The 22795-nt window shown below is 37.6% G+C and overlaps 1 protein-coding gene across 2 annotated transcripts in view; it reads left to right on the forward strand.

Annotated features, from left to right (window-relative positions):
• GRIN2A (glutamate ionotropic receptor NMDA type subunit 2A) overlaps positions 1–22795 on the forward strand; it is a 192419-nt gene that overhangs the window by 144761 nt on the left and 24863 nt on the right. For both annotated transcript variants that reach the window (XM_074885901.1, XM_074885902.1), the window contains exons 11-12: positions 1999–2159; positions 18719–18906. In XM_074885901.1, coding sequence (XP_074742002.1) covers positions 1999–2159; positions 18719–18906 — 349 coding nt within the window. The remainder of the gene's footprint in view (positions 1–1998; positions 2160–18718; positions 18907–22795) is intronic.

Genomic DNA, 22795 nt, shown 5'->3' on the forward strand with positions numbered 1-22795 from the left:
CCACAAATGTTCAGTTTGAGTCAGATACCTCAGCTCCTTCAACTATTCCTATGGGAGGAAACTGCTCCCAGAATCTTAAACTCATATGAATGTCCTTGAAAAGTGAGAATATTCAGAACCAAACTCCATTTCTGAATTACCAGGGTACTCCACCATAATATCCCTGTTCCCCCAGTTCCACTGATATACCCCAGGATTAGGAATTGAGCTTGCAGAATCCTCACCACAGCTGAATTTCAAAAAAATGTCAGCTGTATGAGCAGCAGCAATTTTTACAGCTCTTAAAATAGACGTAGTTTCTTTAATTATTTTTTTTCCAGTTCTATTGACTGGCAAATTTGATACAGATATTGGGAGATATTGGAAGCCATCTCACTACTTCAGGGATTAATTATCTGTAGATTTAAATAAAGTTAATAGCAAGCTACATCTGTATCAGTAGAATCTCTGGACGTATATTTAAGAGCAGGGTTTATTTCAGTGCTGCATAATAAACTTAAAAAAGGAGATAGCAGATACAGACTAAGAACCATGACTAGTATACAGTGTAATTTTAGTGCATGGGTCAATTAGTATGTGTAAAGTAGAAGCAAAGTAATAATTTAAACAGTAAAGCTGTGAAAAGGGAAAATGAGAAAAGCAAGACATCTGTTAGCTAAACGAATAGAGAAAAGTAGAGTTCATTCCTTTATGCTTTGTCAAAATATGCTTAATTGAAATGAAGCATTTAATTGTAGTTCTGTAACATGAAAATATTGTTGCAGCAATAATTTCACAGTCAAGGTTTGATGGAATTGAAATACTCCCAGTTTTTGTATAAGCCTATTTGTATTCTCTTTGCAAACTGGCACTGAGTCCTGGGAATTCTTGATGCCCTTAGACCAAACTTTAAAAAGAGAAGTGTTACTTATGTAGCCCAAAGGAAGCAGCAGCTATATAAATATTAGCTGTCTCTTGCAGCACAGGGTATATAGATTGCTCTTCTAACCAACAGTAAAGACAGAGTGCATTTTACTGTGGAATTCATGGGTGACTATTAGCCAATAGTTTCCCTAATTTGAGCGGCCTTTTTCATTTACTTCTTAAAGAGACATTTTAACTTAATCCTAAAGTGTCACTTGGTATTTAAAGGGAGTTATTGAAAAGGCACATATAAAATTTTCAGGTCTGTTAGCAAAATTTTATGTGAGATTGTCTGAATGATTTCCAAATCTGAAATCTGAGTATGCCTTGCTATTCCTTTGCAGATATTCCCTGGCGTGTTTGTCTGGGCTGATACAATAGTAATATAGAGAGTAAAATTGTAGAATAAACCTGTGTGCCCTCAAGTAAATAATTTGTAGTTTTAAATTGTAGGAATAAATAGGGACTGGGATTATAAGTGTGAGGGTCTCAGAAACCCTTTTCTTGTCAAGTGATGTAGCTGCTGAGCCCCTCAGAAGATGCAGGAACTTTTATTCCCATTGAATCAGGGCGGTGGAAGGAAAGGCAGCCCTCACCCTGTGCCCCCTCTGGGAGCAGTGGGTTAGGGTCCCTTTCAAGTAGTGCAGATGATCCTTTTGCCTTCTTTGTGTGGGGACCCACAATGTCTCAACTGAGAAGGTAGCGCGAAATGACTATCAACAAAATAGTTTTCTTTTGATTGCTGTTTACCAGTGTGTCTGCTTGTAGTTTGAGTTCTCTAGGGAGATGCTGGCGGATGAGGAACATCTTCCAGTATCTGCTCCAGTTTCTGCTGTCCTGCCATATTACAATGCGTGGGAGAAAGTCACGTTAGAGTGGCAAAATTGAGCTGTTTTTACTTTGGATGTAGATGTTTCTGTAAGTTCAGTCAGTGTGAAGACACACTTTCTGGTATAATATTGCTGAATTAACCCACAGCATTTGCCTAGAAGAAATTTGAGGCAGCTTATACAACTCCGGGTTTTTTCAACCTGAAATTGCCCTTCTTCACGTTTTGAATGCCTTAAACACTTTGCTTTTACCTTTTCTCTCTAGTTTCAAAGGCCGCATGATTATTCACCTCCTTTTCGATTTGGAACGGTCCCAAATGGAAGCACAGAGAGGAATATCAGAAACAACTACCCTGATATGCACCTTTACATGACGAAGTATAACCAGAAAGGAGTTGAAGATGCTTTGGTCAGCTTGAAAACTGGGTAAGCTTTTTTCCATGGATTTTAAAGAATACAGTAGACTTTGCAGAAACTGAGAAATATTGATCTGTACTTAAAGTGATGCAGAACAGACTGATGTCAGGCATGCTGTGTAGTACATGACCGGGTTGGTTTTTTTTTTTTTCAACTGCACTGTATGGATATCAGAAAGGAAAATGATTGCCTGTGATTCGTATGACTTTTAAAATTTCATGGGAGCTTTGATGTCCTATGTAAAATAGATTCAAAGGATAGAATTAGTATTTCTCAAATTTACAGAGAGATGATACAGGTGGACCTGGATTTGGGTGGGAGCTCAACAGCACAGTCCCTCATTACCTTTGCAGAACTCTCTCAGAAATGTGCTTTCACAGGGTGAATTTCTGACAAAGCTTGTTTGTCTAGCCAGTGTTCAACTACTTGTTATTTCTTTTCAACCTCCTATCCCTTCAGTATGTTTTTAGGTCCACTCTTACATTTTCTTCCCTCCTCTAATTAGCAGGCCCTGTACATTTACTGTCACATGTGAAGTATTGACTTTGATCTTCAGAAAATCTGTTGAGATCTAATCCTGCTTGTGGCAATCTTGGTAAATATTCAGGCAAATATTATTGTCCTTCTTCCTTAAGATCTGAGATTTAGGCTTGAGTGCCATCCATCCCTCTGGAATAGCCCATTCTGCCTGGTTGGACAAAGAGTCTGAATTTTCATTCTTAATCATCAAAAAGTATGAGAGTGACTCACTGCTTGTATCAGTATTCATCTTGGTGACAGGAATGTGTTAGCTCTAGTAATCTTTTCTAAACATATAGGCTTGATAATAGACTGTATTTTTGTTAATAATACTGCATTACAATAATCATAATTTATCAATATAGTTTGTTTAGGTTTTTTGAAGTGGGAAGGCTAAATTACCCATAGTGGATTTAAGTACATCTACTCTAGTGACTGTTTCAAGGCAGGGACATCTCACCTGCTATTATTTACAGTGAACACAGGACACATTTTTTCCTATACTAAATTAAGCTGTCACTTTTGGTCCTTTTTTGGTAACTGCTTGTCCTTTTAATTTTTACTCTCCTTCTCCCAAACATGTAGGGAATTATAACATATTTCTTATGAAAAAACCCCTGAAGTCCCCAAATCTTTCCTTAGAGTGCAGTTCCCTTCTTTAAAAAGTTATCCTTCCTACTGTTTCCTTCTCTGCTGTCTCCATATTGCTGTCTGGACTTCCTCTGTCGTCACTGCTCACGGCATGCTCGACTGGCATTTCTCAGTCACAGTTTGTCCTATCCTAACATAGACACGTAACATAACGTGAGATGAACCTTGGCCAAGGTCCTCCAAACTGGAGGCAGAGCTCCTGCTCTGCCCCAGCCTGTGCAAGTTATATTTCCTGGGTGACAGCTGGATTAGGCATTATAGATAGTCAGCTGAATGCTACCATTCCAGCTGTGAATTTTTAAAGAAGATGATATCCTTAATTTCAGCCATTGCTAGGGCTTCTTCAGTTGGATGGATAGTTTGTTTAGGGCATTTATATTCCTTGTACTTTTCACCAACCATTTGTGCCACTGAAAGCCCTGGAAAACTGCTGTTAGGTTTAAAATCAGGCCACCTGTCAGACACTTAAGCATGAAGAGGGGCTGGGGGGGGAGGTTGCTACCTGACTGCAGGGGAGTTCATGACATTCACTAAAACTCAGGCTGGCTGCTCTTGTGCCAGTTGCTCTTCCTCAAAAGCTTTAGTCCGTTTGACAGCAGAAGCTATTAATTTTTTATAGATTTTTTTTTCCCCTGCTGGAGTTTCTTTCCTCTTCTAAGTGATTTCTCAGTGTGGACACCCTCAGGTGTCTGCCTTGCTCCCTGTGACTGACATTTCTGCAGCAGATGGTGCAAATAAGCTGCCATGTGCGGTGTTTTCCAGATCAATATAAGTAACTGCTACATACAGCTGCACTCCTTAGTATTTTGTCTGATGGCACCTACAGAAGGATTAAACAGCGTGCCATCAGCTGCTGCAGTTTCCCACAATAGAAGTGTCACTTTGTGTTTGCTTATATCGCAGGTTTGGACATTCCAGCAGGAGAGTAGTGTCAAGTGGGCTTACATATTTTCTGCCTTCAGTTTCTGCAGAGCAAGAACTGTGCAAAGACCCAATCAATGTGGTAATTGTGGGCAGTAAACTTGGTTACGGATCGTGCAGCAGGATTGTACCTTCTTTTTGCCTCAGAGTTGTTTCTCTCTGGAAAGATGATTTCATTTAGGTGTCCAAACCGATCAGGCTCTGTCATTCTCACCTGTCATTTGCACCTTGAGCCCACCCACATTTTCCTTTTGGCTAAGATGTTTAGTGAGGATGTGATGCAGTTCACGTGACTGACACCTCAGGGATCTCTGGAGCTAAAAGTGTCATGAGCAAAAGAGGTGAGACTGTGTAATGTGGGACTGTAATAACTTGCATTCTCTGTAGAGAGGAGAATATAAAAGCATGAATAGGTATTTGGTAGTCCCTACCTCTTCTTCTCTAGACTCATATTCTTCAAAACCATAATTTTTCACTTTTTCTACCAAATTTTCTGTTCTGTTCCTCAGTATACTCCTCATTTTTTATATACCCATGCTGTATCTTCTTCCTTTCTCCCTCATGACTTATTTGATCAGATTGTGTCTCTTCCATGTAAAGTTTGCCCTTTCATCCTTATCTAGACTTGAGCAAGCTTTCACCTTTCCTACTTTGCTTGATCCCATGATTTCTAATACATCTTGCCCCATGGAGCTGATGTTGCCACTTCTGTTTTGAGGATGACCTGTCTGTCCTTCCTCAAACTGCTTCTAAGCAAATATGTAATTTCTGTTTTCCTCTTCAGTATGGATGTGTTCTGTTTACCTTATTACAGCTATTTTGACTGTTTTCATCTTTATCTGTTGTTAAAGTTATTCCTGTACTTTTGTCTTTTTTTTCATCCTCATCATTGGTAGCATACAAGAAGCAATTTTTCTTACATGTGAACTACCTGGTAGTTGTACAGTCATAGACTATAGACCTGGGAAGGACTTGCAGAGATTGTCCGGTTGATAACGGCTGCTGCGAGTCAAAACAAGTAGTACCTGTGTTATTCTTGAAGAATGTTTGTATAACCTGTATGTATTTCCAATCTCACTTTTAAAACTATTTTTGCTTAATTGGAGACATAAGATTTAGTCCCCTTTAATTAGTTATATATAGTGTTTGATTCTAATTTTAAAGTGGAGCAAAAAATACTAGCAATCAGGCAATACTTAATGACTGAATAATGCTACACGTGGCATCTGATCTAAATAGAATCAAACTACTGAGTAGTCTCTTGTCACAGTTCAGTCTGGTTTTGCTGTATCTCAAACTCTTAAGTCTTTCGATCAGCTTTAATTAGTGTTAGCCTCTTGAGATGTATGGGAATATCTTGATCCTTGAGACCATTGTGTTTAATACATAATATTATTGAGTTGAACTGAAAGGGGAAGGTGGGAAGGAGACAAACATAAACCTTCAGATGCACAGATTTCTCTCAGATTTCTTTTTTGTTGGAGACATGCTTATGTCTCTTTCCTCATTCTGAAAACAAATTGAAAAACAATCTGGGTTTTTTATCTTGCTTTCTCACAAGAAGTCAAAAGTCAGCTGCTTCAGTCCAGTCGCTAATGTGGCCAGGAAAAACCTCAAGGGCAGAAATACAGATAGAAATGTTCATAAAATAAATTATGTTCCTGCCTTTATTTCCTGGTCTGGTGTAGGGGTTAGATAGGTCTTGTGTTGGAGTATTGCTGTACATGCAGAGATGTGTGCACACATCCGTGTCTGGGAAGCCTTGAAAAAAATCCCCAGCCCCTTTGTTTTCATCTTTGAGAGGTGAAGCTAATAGTGTTTCAAAAATTTACTTACCAGGAAAGCATCTGCATTTGTTTTTTTTTTTTTTAAATTAGAACAAACAACTTCACTACATGGGCAATAGGCTTTGACCTATCTTGTTCAATTAGCATTGAAAATGTTTAAGATCATTCTAGAAAGGAATCAACTAGGAAATACTGCAAATCAAAATGGAAATGAGATTTTTGCTTTAGACTGGCATTGACAATATACCTACTCCTTCAGGTGAATCCCCGTGGGGGGGTTCATTGCAGCTTACTCATGAAGGCTTGTTGCTATCAATGGTGAAGGCAAATTTATCATCTATATTGGCTTTTCCCCTTTGTTTGATAAGAAATCAACCTTTTTTTCTGAAAATAATAAAAAAGAATTATCTGTAAAGTCTCAGTAATATCTACCTCTTGTCAATAGTGTCTTATTTCTGACATTCGCACATACAGTTCTCAGAAAGCTGCTGAAATACCATTTGAACAACAGCAGAACTTTCTGTATTTATTAAAGGTGTCAGTTTGCAACCAGGCCTGTTAAAAGGGAGCAAAATTCATGCATCTTGTTACTCAAGTAACACTTAATATTTTTCAAAAAGACAAAATATTGTCCCTCCTTCAATGCAATTTAGTACTGAAAGTAATCACAATTTTACAAGCTTGTCAAAAAATGTACTGGTGTTTTTCCCTAAATTTCATGCATATAAGGGATCAGCTGAACCACATGTGCTGTGCTACCTGCAGAGCTTCAGATTGCTCTTTAGGCAGGACTGAAGAGCTCAGGAATGCTCCAGAGTTTCTTTTCCTTTTCTTTAATGAAAACAGAAATGGCAGTTATTTTCCTGAGCATTATTCAGAAGAGTAAAGTCTGTAAGACATTAGCTAATGTATCCTTGGTGAGTGAAGTCCAGCTCTGTTAGAGCTGCAGGGGCTCCTCTGTGTTCTTCAGATGTTTATTGATCAAATAAAGTTCTAAAAATGCATTGCAAGCATTTCTGTCTATGCTGCGTTTAATTAATCTACATTTCTAGAACTCTGTGTACCAGAGAGACAGATCCTATTGATTTTGCTTTTTGAAGATAGAATAAGTCTTTGAATAGGAAGTAGTTAATTATCATGTTATGTTTACAGTGGCTGTTTGGGTTTGTGTGCTTCTGTTTGCCTTGCTATATTTTTCCAGAAGAGGTTGTAGTGAAGAATGCTATCTTTTTGCAAGCGGAACAACCTTACCTGTTGTAATTCTTTGGTGTGGGCTGTATGAGCTCATAGCAGTTGAGTTTGCATGTAGTGTTTCTCTGTGTATGAGTGTTTGCTGCTTTAAAACTGTCAAGAGGAGAAAATGCAATGGCAGTAAACTGGAAATGCATTTCGTGTTCCTGCCTTTTCCCCAGCACACCTACACTGGAATATTGTCTGGGATTTAACTGCTAATGGCTGAACTTAGAAAATTTAATTGGGAAAGTCTCTTCTTACTATAGAGTTAAAATGGGAAACTTTCACTTGTCTCTAGCCTGTCACTGATGAATCCATCTAATTTTTTCTTCACTTCCTTAATTTTCCTGGATATGAGGACTGCAGCTGAGTATCACACAGTGTATATCTTGTTTCAAGAAAAGAGATGGTCTAACTGATGCTGTGTTATAGCAGCATATTGATGTGAGGACTTTATTTCAGTTTCATTGCAAAAAGCTAAGAATATAACTTGCTTCATGGAAACTGCAGTAATGAATCCCTTGTGTTCCACAGGCAAGCAGCCCCTTGTACAGCTGCAGACCCCCTTGCTGTCGTGAGTTGTTTTCAGTTTTTATTTACAGCCACAGCTGTCACTATATATTCAGGGATTTGATGCTAAAGTTTACTTGGGACTCCATCTGCCTTCCTGTTAAAGATTGCTGTGCTTGGTAGTTTATACACATCAAGTTTAATACCTTATTCCCTAGTCGTCTGTGACAGCCTGGTGGAAGTACGAAGCTGCTCGGAAGGAATGCTGTGGTGATGGCATTTCTCCCCTGCCGGAGCCTCGGCAGCGATGGCCTCAGATGCAGGGGATTATCAGATTTGAGCTGTCCTTTGAGAAGATGCTATCGGCCTGCAAACGTGTCCTGAGCTGCTAGTTGCTTTGATAGGAACATGTAATAGTTCTAATGCTCAGCATTTTTAAATGATAAATAATAATGCTGGAAGAAACACCTGAAAGTATCTAACTGAACACTGTGAATGGCGTGAGAAGTTATTTCCTCCCTGGAAGCACACTCTACCATGTGAAAACAACAATATGATTATGAATTATTTTTTTTAATAGCACTAAGCAGAGAAACATGTTGAGGTTTTTTAATGGTACTAAGCAGAGAAAGTGCAAGAAAAGACCCTAGAAGGCTCTGATGCCCTTTTAACCCTCAGTCTTTATGTTTATCGGCCTGAATTAGCTTTTTGTTGTGCTTACGGTGCTTATAATTGTATCCAGTTCACAGCTTTGCACACTCTGTTGTTTGCTGAGCAGATACAAACTGGTCAGCGGCTGTGCTGGCAGCTTCCGCAGCGTGGCACAGGCATAACCAGGAGGCAAACATCTCCATTTCTGTCAGCTGGAACACATTTCAGATTGTGCCCAGCAGGTCCTTCTGTTAATTAGGTTTGTCAATTAAAGTGGTGGTGTGCCTAAAGTAAAACACAAAACAAACTCGTCTTTTAAGCAACCAGCTGACATCTCCACTTGGATGCAAAAACAATTTCAATTTTTTTTGCAGTATTTTCAGTTTATTTTTACAGAAAAATTGTCATAAAAATTTTCATCAAAGGAAAAGCTTTCTGGTTTTTATTCTTTCTGTGGTTCATACCTTTTCACCTAAAAAGAGGAGGGAAAGCTATGAGAGAAATTACCTGTTTGCGAGAAAAATTATGTATTTTAATTTTTCATAAAAAGCACAAGTTCTTCATCATTCCTGTGGGCAGATAATAACAGCCTGCAACCAGAACTCAAAGAAATGTTCAGCAGACATAAATTTTTAAACTTTTAATCTAGTGGCTCAATATTTTTTGGCTGTTTCTGATTGACAACACCTTACAGTATTTGTAATGGAGAATATTCACTCTTTTCTTAGACTTTTAATTGCAGTACATATAGCAATTCTTTTACCAAATTTTTAAGAAATTGCCAGAGATGGTTGACTCTGAAGTATGTTTGAGGGAGAAAGGGAAAGGTTGGTGGGCAGCGTGAGATGTCTGTAGTCTGTAATAATTTATTGCTTGCAACCCTGTTGGATGCCTGTTATGATACATGAATACGGAAGCTATGCTGGAGACAGCTTTAGCACAAGCACTACTTTATGCAACTGAATTTTAAAATGATGTATCAAATCCTTAATATCCAGCTATCCTTCTAAGAATTGGATGTTTTTCTGCTTTCTCATGGCCTACTCATCAAAGTTCTCTATTCTGAGCCTGCTTGGGTTTCCTGTTTCTCATAAGCTTCAAAAACAAGATTTAAAAAATCAAATACAGCAACTGAAATAATCAGTTTTTAGATGGGTGATCCTTGGTCCAGTCACATTTTTAAGATGTCACTGAAACAGCAGCCTGTAATGGAACTATGTACTGATCTTAATGAAGAGGGAATGATGTTCTCCTCTTTCAAGGTGTCTTTCAAAGTATGAAAACCTTAGAGATCTTTTGGGATACTCAAAATTCACCAGTTTAAACTATTGAATTGGAAACTTGTTTATTCACATGTGATAGGAAAAATAATTTTCTGAGTCTGCATCAGCTGTTATTACAACAAAACTTAAAATCTAAGATAGGAATTAGCCTTTTTTTTTAAAGGAAAGTACTGAGTGATGAATCCAATTTGTATCTCTAAATGTTATTTCATTAAGAAGAAAGGTTTAAGAAAATTATTGTCCATATTTTCATCAAATCTGTAGGGTATTAATTTAAAAGATTTTTGCCAGACCCTGAAAGGGCAAATTATTGTGCCAGGTGATCATTCCTTCAAGCAGGTGATAAATCCAAAATGTGAATGTGTGACATAAGATGAGAAATTAATATTTCAGATAATTCACTGTCAATGGTACTTATAACTAATAGTCAGGAATATAAAATAACTTAGAGGAGTGTTTTAACTAGCTCCTGGATTGCTCTACTTCTGTACAAAGGCACCCATTAGACCATTTTTCTGGATATAACTTTTGGACGTTTTTGGATGCTGACACTTAGAAGCATCCATTTCTGCAGCTGGTCTGAAAGACAAAATAAAAAAATCAATAGAGCTATGAGACAGGGCCATGGGAACTCCTTAGAAAAAAGCTGAACCAAACTTTAATTTTCTCAGTCAAATGAAAATTGAAACCGAGCTAGACTGCATCTGAAGCACTAAGTTCAGGCAACTTTTGCCATAAATTGTATACGGAGTATCATATTTTATGCCTTAATACTTTATGCCTCATAGCTGTAGTGGAAACAGAAATGTAAAATACTTTCAGAAATTGTTGTTCTGTAGTACTCTTTAGTTCTGACAAGTTGAAATAATCACAACTGTAGAATACTTGAAGACTTTTTTTGAAGTAAAAGTGAACATCAGTCGGTCTCTCATCTTTACTCTCTCCTCTCTCTTTTCATGTCTGTCTGTGTCTTTTCCTTGGTTGGCACCAGACCTTTGTAAAGTTCAGTAGTGGTTGATAGAATATTGCATTTGTGGAGTTAAATTTGCATAGTTACATTCTAGAGATCAGGTGTTGTGAATACCAAAATTAAAACAAGCTCAGAAAGAAACTGAAGGAATTGGTGGAAGGTGAATCATTTGGCAGCTCTTAAACTTGATGGGGCTTAATACAGCCTGTAGCTCATGAAATACCCATTCATCTGAAGACAAGAAGATATATTCAGTGACAATAGCATCCATATTATGCCTTGTTTCTTTTATTCCTCCTTAAGCATCTATTTATTGCTAGTGTCATAGATTATTGGGACCTAAGTCTATGCCAGTGAGGATCTACTGCCCATGTATGGGTGTTCCTAACCATATACACCTCTGGGGAAACAGCAGTCAAACAGCACTGAACAAAGATCCAACACTACCTGGGAGAGCAAGATGTTTGCTGTGCTCCAGAATGTCTATTTATCCCTACCAATATTAACAATAAGTACTAAATTATTGTACAAATACACTTTCCTTAAAACCATCTGAAGGAGCTAATAATGTGAGTAATGATTTTCTTTCTGACATTCTGTAAAAAAACTAGTTTGGCCCATTCAGTATTTTCTCTCCTGGTTGACTGTGTTCAGGCAACTTCTGCAATCAATAGCTTCATCCAGTCTGGCATCAGATGGCTGGGGTAGCTTAATTTCTACTTACCTTATGATGTTTCTTTTGGACTTCAATCTAATATTTGTTTCCGTGTTCATTCTTAGATTCATTTTGGTATTGCACTCTGAGGGGAATGATTTTCAATTGATGTTATAACTGTAGTCACCCAAGCTAGGAATTGGAAAGCTGGTTTGCAACTAGGCAACTACTATTTGTGCCGAAAGACTGCAGAGATATGAAACCATTGAAATTTGCTCTTCCATCTAGGTGCATTTTTCAGATGATCTGCTCGCTAAAGTATCAATTCTGGAAGCTAATAACTTAAAATAAATGTGTGCCTGAATCAGCATAGCTTTCCTGCTTTTACTGCAAGTGAACAAGCTGGCAGCACAGAGATAAGACTTCCTATGGCATTTCCATTTGTGGCAGGATTTTCTGGCATCAGTTTTTCTGATGGCTGATCCCTGTTTCCCCGTCACTTACTGTCCTTTCAGGAAATGCAGTTATTCTCACATTCTTATATTTCATCCACATGTGTTTAGTCTAAATAAATAATGGACTGGGTAGAACTTAACGTGCTGTTCCAGGGGAATTTCTGGGGGAGGTTTGTTCTTACAGGCTTTCAAGAACGGGCGAACACTAATATTGGCATTTAGAGGGTTACTGAGATCTAAGAAGGCACTCACTGAAATGTCTGGGGAAGCTCATACCTCAATAGTTTCATGTTATCTATAAACAGAACCAGACATCATCACGTCCTTTTAAGCTGGGTCACAATTCTCAGGAATTTCATCATGGCCATAATATAAACGTGCTGCTTTTTTTTCCCGCCTTTTTTTAAAAAAGAAAAAAAAAATCTGTCTTTCCTGTTCAGCTGATCCATAGCAACTTGCCTCTAGGAAAAAAAAAAATGGTTTATAGTAATTTATTTCTGATTCCTTTACTCAGTACCTGAGTGCTCTTCTAATTTATTTTTTTTTTAAAAAGCTTATCTCCTATGTCTATATTACCGTTTTTTAGGTAATGCAGTTATCTATCTAATGTTTTTAAATATTACAACATACCTGGAAATAAAATGAGCAGGTGAAAGTAGCTATATCCCATTTAACCCCTCTTCTTTCGAGAAGCTATTCTAAGTTTTAATATTTGTTTGATTTGGGGATGAGATCAGGTGCTTGATGAAATGTGCTGAATTTATCCTTCATTATGCTATTGTAACTGGGACAAAACCTTTAATCTAAAAATATATTCCCCCTACTTGACTTTTCAAATTTTATATTTTGATAAACTGATGCTTTGCAAGTACTTCATTGCTTGGCTTCTGAGACCTGAAGTGGGACACTATTCCATAGTATAAATTAATCACAAAGGCATACTAAATTTTCCATTATTTTGTTGTAAGGGAAATGTTATAGAGACTGGGAAGGTGGCTGTTCAGAGGGGTGGTGAATGGGAGCTCCTGTGAGTGAAGAGGGTTGTCCATTCAGGCAACCACATCCAAGCGGTGCAGGAGGGTTCACAGTGGCTTTTCTGGCAGCCTGAGATTGCCCTGAGAGGTGAGGTGAAGCCTCCACAATCTTTCATGATGGTGTTGATGTCTGTCAGAGCTTGCTCTTTCGAATTTTGTGTCTACGTTTTCTGTGTGAAGATTGAAGTGAGGGCAGTTTGAGCTGGGAGAAAAGTTGAAAGCTCATTCTTGCTAATGAGTTCATCATTTAACTGGGTTAAACTTTGCTAACCTGCGTTGTTGCAGGGGGGTGGTTGTTAAATTTTCCCCTAATGAATTGGCAATGTCAAGAAATCCATCCACTGCATGTGAACTTAAGATCTGCATGGAGCTATTTGAATATGTGCTAAAAGATAAAGTCACTGCTGGTGATGAAGTGCCATCAGATAACCTGAAATGCATTTTAGTCAAAACTGGATAAAAGAAATACTCAGTCCTTCACGCTAAATGTTAAATATCTGCTTTTCTTGCTCCAGCAATATCAAAGTGTCACTTTAGAGCATTTTCATTGAAGCCTCATCTTCAGAACAGCCTTCTTTCCCTTTGATTGCTGCGTCATCCCATCTAATGTTGGCATTAGATCCCCTGGACATAGTTTTAGAGATGCGCAAATGATGTTGTGTCTCTCATTGTGCACTCTTGACATATTTTCATTTATTCCTTCTCTGGATAAAGAAGGGATAAAATGTAAATTATTAAATTTGTAGTACATCTGACAATCTGTAATGTAAATCCATCATATTTTAAAACCAATATTTTTGCGCTTCCTGCCTTCCAACAATGGTATAGATGGTCTCTAAAATACATGCTTGTGTTTAATTCAGCCTTAAGTGGTTACCAGCTTTTTGCCTAATATCAAATTATGAATACTACTTTAAGGGTCATGTAAGGCATCTATTCTGCAGACTATGCAATTCATTTTTAAAAGCAAAAAAGCTGAAAAGTAGTGGTTTTTTTCCAGAATGTTTTGAAAATGAGCTTTGTCTCTCCAAAATTACATTCAGGAGACAAAGCTTTAATGGGTAAAAGTGTTCTTGATGGTGCAAGTGGGGCTAAAGAGGTGAGGGCAAAGGTGGTGTTAAAATTATTGTTTGAGGAGTCACTGACTTGCTGTCTGATATTTTTAATAAAACAGTAATTTCAAATATTGTTCTTTCAAAAGACATGACTGGAGCCTTGGTAAGCAGGTATGACACTTTATATGTAACAATCTTTGTAGTCTCTTTTGCATTTATTTGCAATCAAATTTGAGGAATAACATGTCTTAGGTTTTTAAGTCACCAAGGCAAATATAAAAAATAGATCAGATTTCATTAACTATCTTTCCTCAGAATAAAATTTATATAATTTATAATGAATACTTATTCTTAAATATGTTATTGACCTTTGATTTTTCAGAACAAGCCCCAGAAGGTGCATATTTGAGTTAAAAGGTACTCTTCATCAAAAATGATGCAGAAAAGTCATTGCGATACACCTGTTTACAGCAAAATGCAGTGCAAGCAAATTGCTGTGATGGTCCACTTCATGTATTACATGTATTCTGGTTTTGTGTAAGTCAAATCTGTGTTAGCAATAATCCACAGCTTTTGTCTGGCCATGAAAAGAACATATTTAGGGTGTTAGAAAACATAAAGAAATGAGGGTGGGAAAAATGGATTCTGAAGTTAATGTCCTGGATCTGACAGATGAACACTGCACTGAATGGTACCCACTTTAGAAAGAAATTAATTCTGCTGTAGATATTGTATGTTTGGATTTACTGCGGTAGTTGAAAACTGGAAGGTGACTTCAGTCATGCTGCAGTTTCTCTTATCCTCAATGGAAACACATCATTTGTTCCGTAGACTCCAGTGCTTGACAGTAAAATAGAAGAATGTGAATAAACGGGACTGTATTAAAGCATCTCTCTCATTTTCTGAGTACCAAGACACAGGTCGTAGCCGGACACAAAGGAACTGAAAGAGTTTGATTTCTAGTGTGCTGGATTACTGTTTGTGTCCCCAGAACTACCAAGCAGATTGCCATTTTAGATTTTTCCCTCTTGTTCCATCAAGAAAACAAAATTGCTGAAGGATCATATAGTTAAGGAAGCAAAGTACCGTTTTTCCAAGCGAACTATGCTTCTGTTGTTGAGGAATAAGCTATGACTAATAAAGGAGCATTTTCCTAATCCTGCTGTTCAATTTTCATTATAGGAATTTGATGAAAAGTATGTGCCAATAATAAAGATGGGGAAAATTATAGGGAAGTGTTTTCGGCTTTTCTGAAATTGCTTTTCTGTACCTTTTCCTCTACCTTTAATTTTCTTTACACAGGCATTTTTGAATGTGTACAGCTACACTTCAGAGAATGGGGTTTTGCAATAGCTATTCTGATTTTCCAGATCTCATACTTCTTGGTGACTCATATATGTTTAGGTACAAGACTGTCCACATTTGTTTTTCACAGATCTCCAACTTCAAATCGTTACATTCAGTAGTACTCTTTTGGGTTTTTTTAGAACTATTCCAATTCATAATTTTATAACACCTGATGTTCTCCTATGCTGTGTGAGCTAAAATTCTCCCCACCCCCTTTCCTCTTTGTGCTTGCTAGGTAATGAAGGACATTTGCCTTTGTGGTCTCTCTTATATAAATATTCCAAATGTTTATTTTCTCTCCTAGCTAGGATTATTGCAGTAGTTCCAAGGAAGTTTACAAACCTGCCAGTTGCTCAGATGAGTCATAACACTGTAGTCCTGTTCCTCTGCATTCATTGAAGATGCCTGGCGCGTTTGGCTCGTTCATGGCAGTTATAAATCTTGTTTCTTGCTGCATTCCAGTTTCTATAGTTCTCTTTCATCTTCTTAATAATTCTTAGCAGTTTATTTAAACCTACACAATATGACAAAGCTTTTCACCCACTGAAGTGGCTGCACTGAAATGACAAGTTAATTGATTCATTTTTACATGACTAAGGTTTGCAAGAGGCTTTGAGCTTTTCTTGCTGTGAGGAGCTGTACTCAGTGTGTGTAAGCTGTTTTACAGTGAATATGTAACTTAAATAGCAGAGTGGTCAGCACTCAGACCAATGCAAAGCTTCTCAGCTGTGTAGCACAGTTGAATTTTGCTGCCACAAGAACAAAGATCCTGGGGCCTGCCAGCCCATCTGTAGAGAAAGAAGAGAAAGAAGAAAGGAGTGAGCTGGAGCACAGATCCAGGCTTGCCAGTCCTGCCTTGAGAATGACAAGACAAGGATGTGCTACTGCGTCCAGCAATCCCTGCCACGCATGCAGCCTGGCTCTTCCCTCAGTGCCAAGCAAAACAGCAGATGTGGCTTTCACCACGCAGACATAGCAGGAAGGAAAGTCCTCTGTGGCCCCAGCAGCCTGCTGGCCTGTGCAAATGCCCGCTTTGTCTTCAGAGCTTATGCTCACTGCCAGCTTTGCAAACAACTCAGAAGGGGTCAAATTTTCAGACTTGCCCAGATTTTGCTGTCTCAGTTTTTGGAAACTCTTATCGAGGAATGTTTAAAGTTGCCTGAAATTTCTTAAAAATTCAGAGTGTTGGGAAGTTCACCTCTTAGTGGTGGAAGAGTTGGATGCCCTAACATCTGAGAGCTTCAGTCGTGGCTTGTTACTCCCTGCCCACACTGCAGGGGTACATCATGTTCTGAAGCTTTGCTTTGCAAGGAAGAGTACTTGTGTAATCAGCACATGATGAAGAGATAATTAAGCCTTGAGAGCTTATAAGATTTATGTTGGAAATGGAGAAAATGTATTCTGAATATGAGTTTGTACTTGTAGACAGCCAGACTTTTTCAGGGCAATCAACTTTTTGATTTACAGTTCAGACATTGGGCAGCACCTGATAACAGAACCTTTCAGCACTCAGCATCTGTCAAGAAAGTACCTCATGTTTTTAAATCGATTTGTGTATTGAGATTTATTGTGACCTTATAGAAGTAGTATAGAGAAAACCCTCAGAAGTAAAGCCTTGTGCATCTTCAGAACCTGCTTTCCTTGTGTGTACCCACTGCAGCTGACACCTGACTCTCTGGGAAGCTGGGGATGTGGGTCCACAGTGAGTGAGTGAAACTGCAATTGTGCCTCGTCTTTCTGTCACAAGGTTTTATTACACTGGCCAATACCTAAGGAGGCAAACTGCATACGAAGAGCATGATTTCTGAGGGAGCACAAGGCTTTTGCCCTGGAGTCTTTAGCAAAGATATCTTTTTCCTCTGTATTTCTAACTGGAGTCTGTTTTGACAGAAGAATAGCTGACTCTTTATATTTTCTCTGTGTTTACCAGCATGTGTTTTATATGCTTACATTGCAAAACTATAAATCCCAGAATAAACAGATGACAAATTCCATAGTGTTGTCTGGTTGCAGCAGTGTCTGTACCCACAGAGAGGAGTATTACCTTCCAATCCCTTGCCTGAGCCAAAGGCAGCCACTGAGAGGGGAAGTATCCTTCCTTCCCCACAGATAACTGTGGAGGTCTAAAAGCATGAGATTGGGTTGTATTGATTATGGTAAATGTCTGCTGTAGATCAGAAATGTTATAAGCAGCTTGAGGGTATGGCAAGCAGGTTTTTTTTCTTCCCTTCTGTGCCTACCCAAAGGATGTGGATTTTTGTTCTTTCTACACAAACCAAAGATTGTCTCCAAGTGCTGAATCAAAGCACATCATTTAGAAAACTGTCTGATCTTGTGTTGAAGACTGCAGGCTTGGGCAGTACCCCAGCACCCTCTTGCCTAGTTCCAGTTTAGTTACCCTCAGTGCTAGGTAGCCATCCATATTTTATTTCCAGATTGAATTTGTGACACATCACCTACCGATGTTTAGCAATTGTTTTCTCTATGTTAGATTACCCGTTTAAAGGAATGAGCGAGTCAGATTTTTAGCACTGATGGAGCTAAACTGACTTTTAGGCTGAGGATTGCACTGGGTTTTAGGGAAGAGTGGAAAAACAAAGGAAATGGTGTCCCAGATATTTCTTTTAATGGTTGCATGAGCCACCTGTACTTTCTCTAAATTAACTACTTCACTGAATTCCAATTTGATGACTTGAATGGTGACTGTCGGGGTAAGTAGGGAAGCAATAAACTACAGTACTTTTTCATGACAGCAGACAAAGTCCAACAACCTCACTCTCTCCTGGTGTTTCTCTTGGTTTAACGTGAGATGGATAGGAGTTGAAAGATGGGCTGAAAGGCTTCAACCTTTTCCACAAGTTCCTTTATTCCTGCCGTGCTCCAAGTACAAAAATAATATGTTTGGAACGGCGAATCATAAAGAAATAGTTTCTATAATTTTTAAGCAGGATTTAGATAGCTGTATCAGATATGCTCCAATACCTTCATCTGTCTTAGCAAGGACTTAACCTCCACCTTCATTGTTTATTTTTGGAAAGAGACATAAAATAAGAGTGTGTGTAAAACTGGTGAAGTCATATTTTCAGTCTCATTCAGTATTTTAAATAAGCTAATTGGTTATTGTTGTTTCAATTCTAAATTCTCTGTTGTCATTTCTGTTGTTTTTGGAGATCATTTTGCACCTCAAGATATTTATTATCCATTTTGAGAGCAAAGATACAAAGATAACAGGGCAAGACTTTTTGTAGCTTGGTTTCTCCTGCTCAGTATTTTTTAACAGCATCCCTTAAAATAGAAATGCAAAACTGTGTGTCCTACTTTCCCCTCACTAAAATAGATGCCTTTTGTTAATTTTAGATACAGTGGAGCAGTAGATGTATTAATGATATCAAAGAATCCATGTGATATTCAACAAGGTCCTAACATCAAGGAGAAAAGAAGTCTGACAACAGCTGTCCCTGATGATTTGGTTTGTAAAATGTTTTCTTTTATTTCAGGAAGTTGGATGCTTTCATCTATGATGCAGCGGTGCTGAATTACAAGGCTGGAAGAGATGAAGGCTGCAAACTTGTGACAATAGGGAGTGGATACATCTTTGCCACTACGGGCTACGGAATAGCACTTCAGAAAGGATCACCTTGGAAGAGACAAATTGATCTAGCCCTCCTTCAGTTTGTTGGAGATGGTAGGGACCAATCTTTTTTCCTTTCTTTTTGTTCTCTATGTATGCACAGTTAATTCAATCTTAGTAGCTATGCGCCTTTTACTACTGTTCTCTTACAGTCTTTAAAAAAAACAGAAACAAATGAGTAAAATTATTTCTCGATGCTGAGACAGGAATTCTCTTCCACTCTGTTCTAACTCACCTCACCACCAAGGACGGCGGACATCTATTTTCAGAAAGTGTTTTCATATACATCACAAAGTAACACTGGCCTCAATGTTAGAGAGCATTTCTAAATTTATTTATTTTATTTTTTTATTTTTGCCTTTGAGCAATTCTGGAGGAGTTTTCACTTGGTAGATGAGCTGATCTTTCAGCATGACTGTTTTGCTATTTAAAAGTGTTTAGCTCAGTTCTGAACTGGTGTGAGTGATCCCTAATCCAGGATGGATTAATTTAAACTTCTGGTAAAAGAATGTTTACGGAATTGAAGTAGGACGACTGGTTTTATTGGATTTCAAACACCTATTTTTCATTCCAACACAAAAATAGGAGAATTGTATGTCCTCTTGGCACTTCTGCCCTGCAGGAGAAGAAAACTTACTGCACATCTTTGATATATTTGTAGACAGTAATAATGACTCATTCTCCACGTAGTGTTTCAACTACATTTTGATTGTAGAAATGTGTCTTTGCCACAGTGAAACTTCATGCCTTTCATATGTGCATGCAAATAAAAATATGGTGGTTTAAAAATTTTCTGTTATGACTGACTAAAATTCTCCATCAGATTGGAATTATGGTGTGTGTTACATGATAATTTTGATATTTTTTTTTTTTACATAGATATATGTGTTAACTTTGCATTTCTCTGTCAGTGAAAAAGAGGGCTTTATTGAAAAATAAATATGCACTTAAGGTCACCAATACCATGTCACTGAGACTAAGTGGTAAATTTCTGTATAATAGGACAGTTTAAATGGCAAAGTGCAGACCTTAGCATAGTGGCCTCCTGTTCCATAAAAACCAAGACATTAGTTTTCAGACTGGAGACAGTGAGTGTGTTAGTCTTCCAGCACATGGATTTATTCCTAGTATAATAGTAAACAACTGGCAGAGATGTAATCATCATGACTGATGCATTTTGTCTGGTGTACATATAGAGATACTAGTGTCATCATTATTGAACTGTTGGATTTAGAGAGGCTTATTAAAGAAACATTGCTTACTTCTGCTAAGGAATGAATCTATGACCTATAACAGCCAGGTTTCAATCAATTGCATATTCTTGTTTTAAAAAGTTGCAATTGGCTAAAATATTTGCTTTATTTTCCAATTTGCAAATATTTTGTGAATAGAATATTTTTCTATTTGTGTAATACTATTAAGAAGTGTTAGATGTTGTAAATCTGACCCATATTTAGATGGGGAACTTAAATCAGAGAAGCTGAATTATTTGTCCCATGCTAAAGAAAAAAAGGCTTCTGTAGCCTGAGGGAGGATCTGAGGTGTCTTTCTCAGTTTTGGGCTAGCCCCTCTAGATGTTGCCAGAGCATCCCTGAAGTTTTTCATTCTTTTCACCTTGCTTTTTCTTCATGCTTACTCTTTCATCATTTTTGATACTTCTCATCCAACAAAAAGGAATGAAATCACAGGGAAAGAAAATAAATTAAATAGAAGGGAAAGTATGCGAAGCTATTCAAGAAAAAGCTCATCAAAATACCAAAGGTAGTGCATTTTTATGCATCACTTCGAGTATCAGGGAAAAAACAAAATGGATAGGAGGAAAGAGGGAAAAATCTTATCATCTGTTTACACTTTCACCTGTGGATTTACATAGCATATGAATGCTTATATCTTTAACCCATTTATAGTTGCTGAAAATAACACAAATGAATTGTGTACAAAACTCAGTATTAAAATTCCAGATGAATAATTTATAGAATTGCAGTAGATACAGATGGCACCCAAGTGAATGAAACCTTGTCAGGAAATGTCTTCTCCCATGTTCATCTTGCTCAGATATTACCTCAGAAGATAAGCAAAAATTTTGAATGCACAAACCATGGGGATTGTGAATGTCTTTATGGCATTTTTTCAGTGGTATTTTTCAGTACCTTTAGAAGGTACTCTGAACAACCCATGAATGCTAAAATGTTCATTTTCTCTTGTAAAGGATCCATAAGTTCATTCAGAAAATGGTGTGGGCACTATTAAAGAGAATAACAGTTGGAGATATACGATGTGTAGGAATCATTGTAGATATGCTTCCTTTAGTCCCAGAAATGTTTGCTACCTTGTCTCACTTCATTGTGTCACAGATCTAGGTGATAATTTAAAAAACAAAAAACCAAACCAACCAACCAAATGGGGGAGAAAAAAGAAAAAAAAACAAAAAACACCAAAAAACCCCCTAAGAATGATACTGAAGTTGAAGTTTCTTCTACTGATTTATAAAGTACATTGCAGGTGAACTGGAACAAAACACCAACAAATTAAGTGTAAAGAGTGATTGCTTGGAACTAGCAATACCTGATTTTGTAATCTATGTCCAACCAGTAGTTTGAGGAGTAATCTTTTTAGCTGTGAATTTACATAACTCTGTTTTGGTGAATTAGAAGGGATAAACCTAGAGTGCAGACCAACATCACTTTGCCGTGTCACTAAAAATCTCTTTGATGTTATCTAGACTAAAAGCAAGTGTGTTTGGGGGGAAAGTTTCATCCTAAGATGATACTCCTGGGAAAACCTCAGTGTGGTCTGGATGAGGTTGTTTAAGTAAATAGACAAACACAAATGAAGGCAGAAATACTTCTTTCACATGTATAGCCAATTGCAACCTCTACAACCTTCATTATTCTCTAAGACTAAGCCTATAAACCAGAAAGTGTCTAATAGTATTGAATTATTAAGCATATGTTATAGAACATTCATCACAGTATTGAATAATTTCAATGAATGATTATAAATCTAATGAGTTTCATAAACATGAGAAAAAAAGTACTGATGAGTTGAACAAACACAATTTCTTCAGATGAGTGTTATGTTAATAAGAGGAGAGAACCTTTTGGATGAAACTAGATATTTGGATAAGGCCAAGTAATTTGTTTAAAAGTATACTTGATTGCACCTACAAAAAGCCATGATCTCATCTCTCTTTCACATTTACACAGTACTAAGATAGCCTTTTGAAATGTGTTTTAGAGCTTTCGATTTCCTCTGCATGTGTCTTTCTCCTGTGATTTTTCTCATTTGATTTTTCCCATTTGATTTTTCCCTGCTTCCTCTATATCATTTGCCTATCAAAGCCAGTTCACTTACACATTGAAATGAAACTTTTGTACAGTGGATAGGAACCTTTTCCCTCTTCCTTGCTAATGTAAAACATCCAGTTGAAGTATTAATGACTTGTTCATGCAGGAGCATGATGCTTTTTCTGCATTAAAGACAAAGGCTTTGAACCCTCTTTTTTATCTTGTTGGCACTGGAAAAAAAATAAGGTAAATACAGAGGGATGTAGGTTTGTGGTAGGGATAGCTTTAAGCTTAGACTGGGTGACTTATATATCTACATGAGTAGTGTTCTGATCCTGAGGATAGTTCTACTGGGTAGACAAATTATACTGACAATTAACAATTACACTATGAAAGTGACTCTGAAGTCTCAGTGGAAGGAAGCAGGCTACAAGACACCAAATTTGTTACTCTAACAAAGAGGAAAAGAGACAGAGAGAAGGAGGATGGGAAGGAGTTGCTGAGGAATTTAAAGGATAGCTACTCAGTTGTCTCAGAAATAGAATTATCCCCAAAATGTTTCATCACTGCTTCTCTGCAGGTTCATATACATAACCCAGTTCATAGGAAGTTGAGATTAATATGCATTTCTTAGTATAAGATTAATTGCTTTGGAA

Source organism: Strix uralensis, chromosome 16 (genome assembly GCF_047716275.1).
Source record: "Strix uralensis isolate ZFMK-TIS-50842 chromosome 16, bStrUra1, whole genome shotgun sequence".
Lineage (NCBI taxonomy): Eukaryota > Metazoa > Chordata > Aves > Strigiformes > Strigidae > Strix > Strix uralensis.